This window comes from Blastocystis sp. subtype 4 (genome assembly GCF_000743755.1).
Source record: "Blastocystis sp. subtype 4 strain WR1 chromosome Unknown seqid_0985, whole genome shotgun sequence".
Classification (NCBI taxonomy): Eukaryota; class Bigyra; order Opalinata; family Blastocystidae; genus Blastocystis; species Blastocystis sp. subtype 4.
Genome location: NW_014568562.1, coordinates 1 through 1,022, shown reverse-complemented (window position 1 = coordinate 1,022; position 1,022 = coordinate 1). Strand labels below are relative to the sequence as shown.

Genomic DNA, 1,022 nt, shown 5'->3' with positions numbered 1-1,022 from the left:
AAGGGGTAAAATGACTAATCTCTAAAAATTGTAGGCTTATTATCAATCAAGGTGTATCAATTCGATTCTCTGCTTCACAATTCCAAGAGCAGAATTCTTACTCCAATATGGTATGTTTGTGTCTTCTACTCCTGATACGTTTGTCCCAAATCCATGAATGTGATTGTGATTGCTTTCAAGGAAGTTGGGTTTCCTAGACTCTTGAACTTCATTTGTAATATCTCTGTAGACTCGCGGCCCTAAGAAGCATTTGAAGCGTTTGAATGCCCCTAAGCACTGGATGCTTAACAAGATGGGAGGTGTGTGGGCTCCTCATCCCAGTTGTGGTCCTCATAAGATGAGAGAGTGTCTTCCTCTTCTTCTGATCATCCGTAACCGTCTGAAGTATGCTCTGACAAATCACGAGGTGAAGATGATTTGCATGCAGCGTCTTGTGAAGGTGGACGGAAAGGTGCGTACTGACTCTACTTTCCCTGCTGGTTTCATGGGTAAGGTGTGTGTAGTGTTGTTGAGACTGTAGATGTTGTGACTCTGGAAGGTTCTAGCGATCGCTTCCGTCTGTTGTATGATGTGAAGGGTCGTTTCGTTCTCCACCGCATTGACGAGAAGGAGGCTGGAGTGTGTATGATTGAGAGTGATAATGTGTAGTTCAAGCTGTGCAAGGTTGTGAAGCGTCAACTGTCGTCTAAGAAGATTCCTTTCATTGTGACTCATGATGCTCGCACTATTCGTTATCCTGATCCTATGGTGAAGGTGAACGATACGGTGAAGGTTGATCTGCGAACGAACAAGATTGTGGGTCATGTGAAGTTCGAAGCTGGTAATCTGTGTTTCATCACAAAGGGACACAACACTGGACGTGTGGGTGTGATTGTTCGTCGTGATCGCCACTTCGGTTCCTTCGATATTGTCCATGTGAGAGATGCTGCTGGACATGAGTTCGCCACTCGTCTCTCCAATGTGTTCGTGATTGGTGAGGGAGCTGAACCCATGGTCTCTCTTCCTAAGGGAAATGGCATCAA

The 1,022-nt window shown here is 45.3% G+C and overlaps 1 protein-coding gene across 1 annotated transcript; it reads left to right on the top strand.

Moving 5' to 3' along the window:
• Positions 1 to 280: 280 nt before the first annotated feature.
• On the top strand, positions 281 to 1,022 carry JH06_5750 (40S ribosomal protein s4; the record flags this gene model as incomplete). Its single annotated transcript, XM_014669171.1, has 3 exons — positions 281 to 488; positions 521 to 618; positions 649 to 1,022. Coding segments are annotated over 3 exons (680 nt in total), but the record flags the coding sequence as incomplete, so codon positions are not given.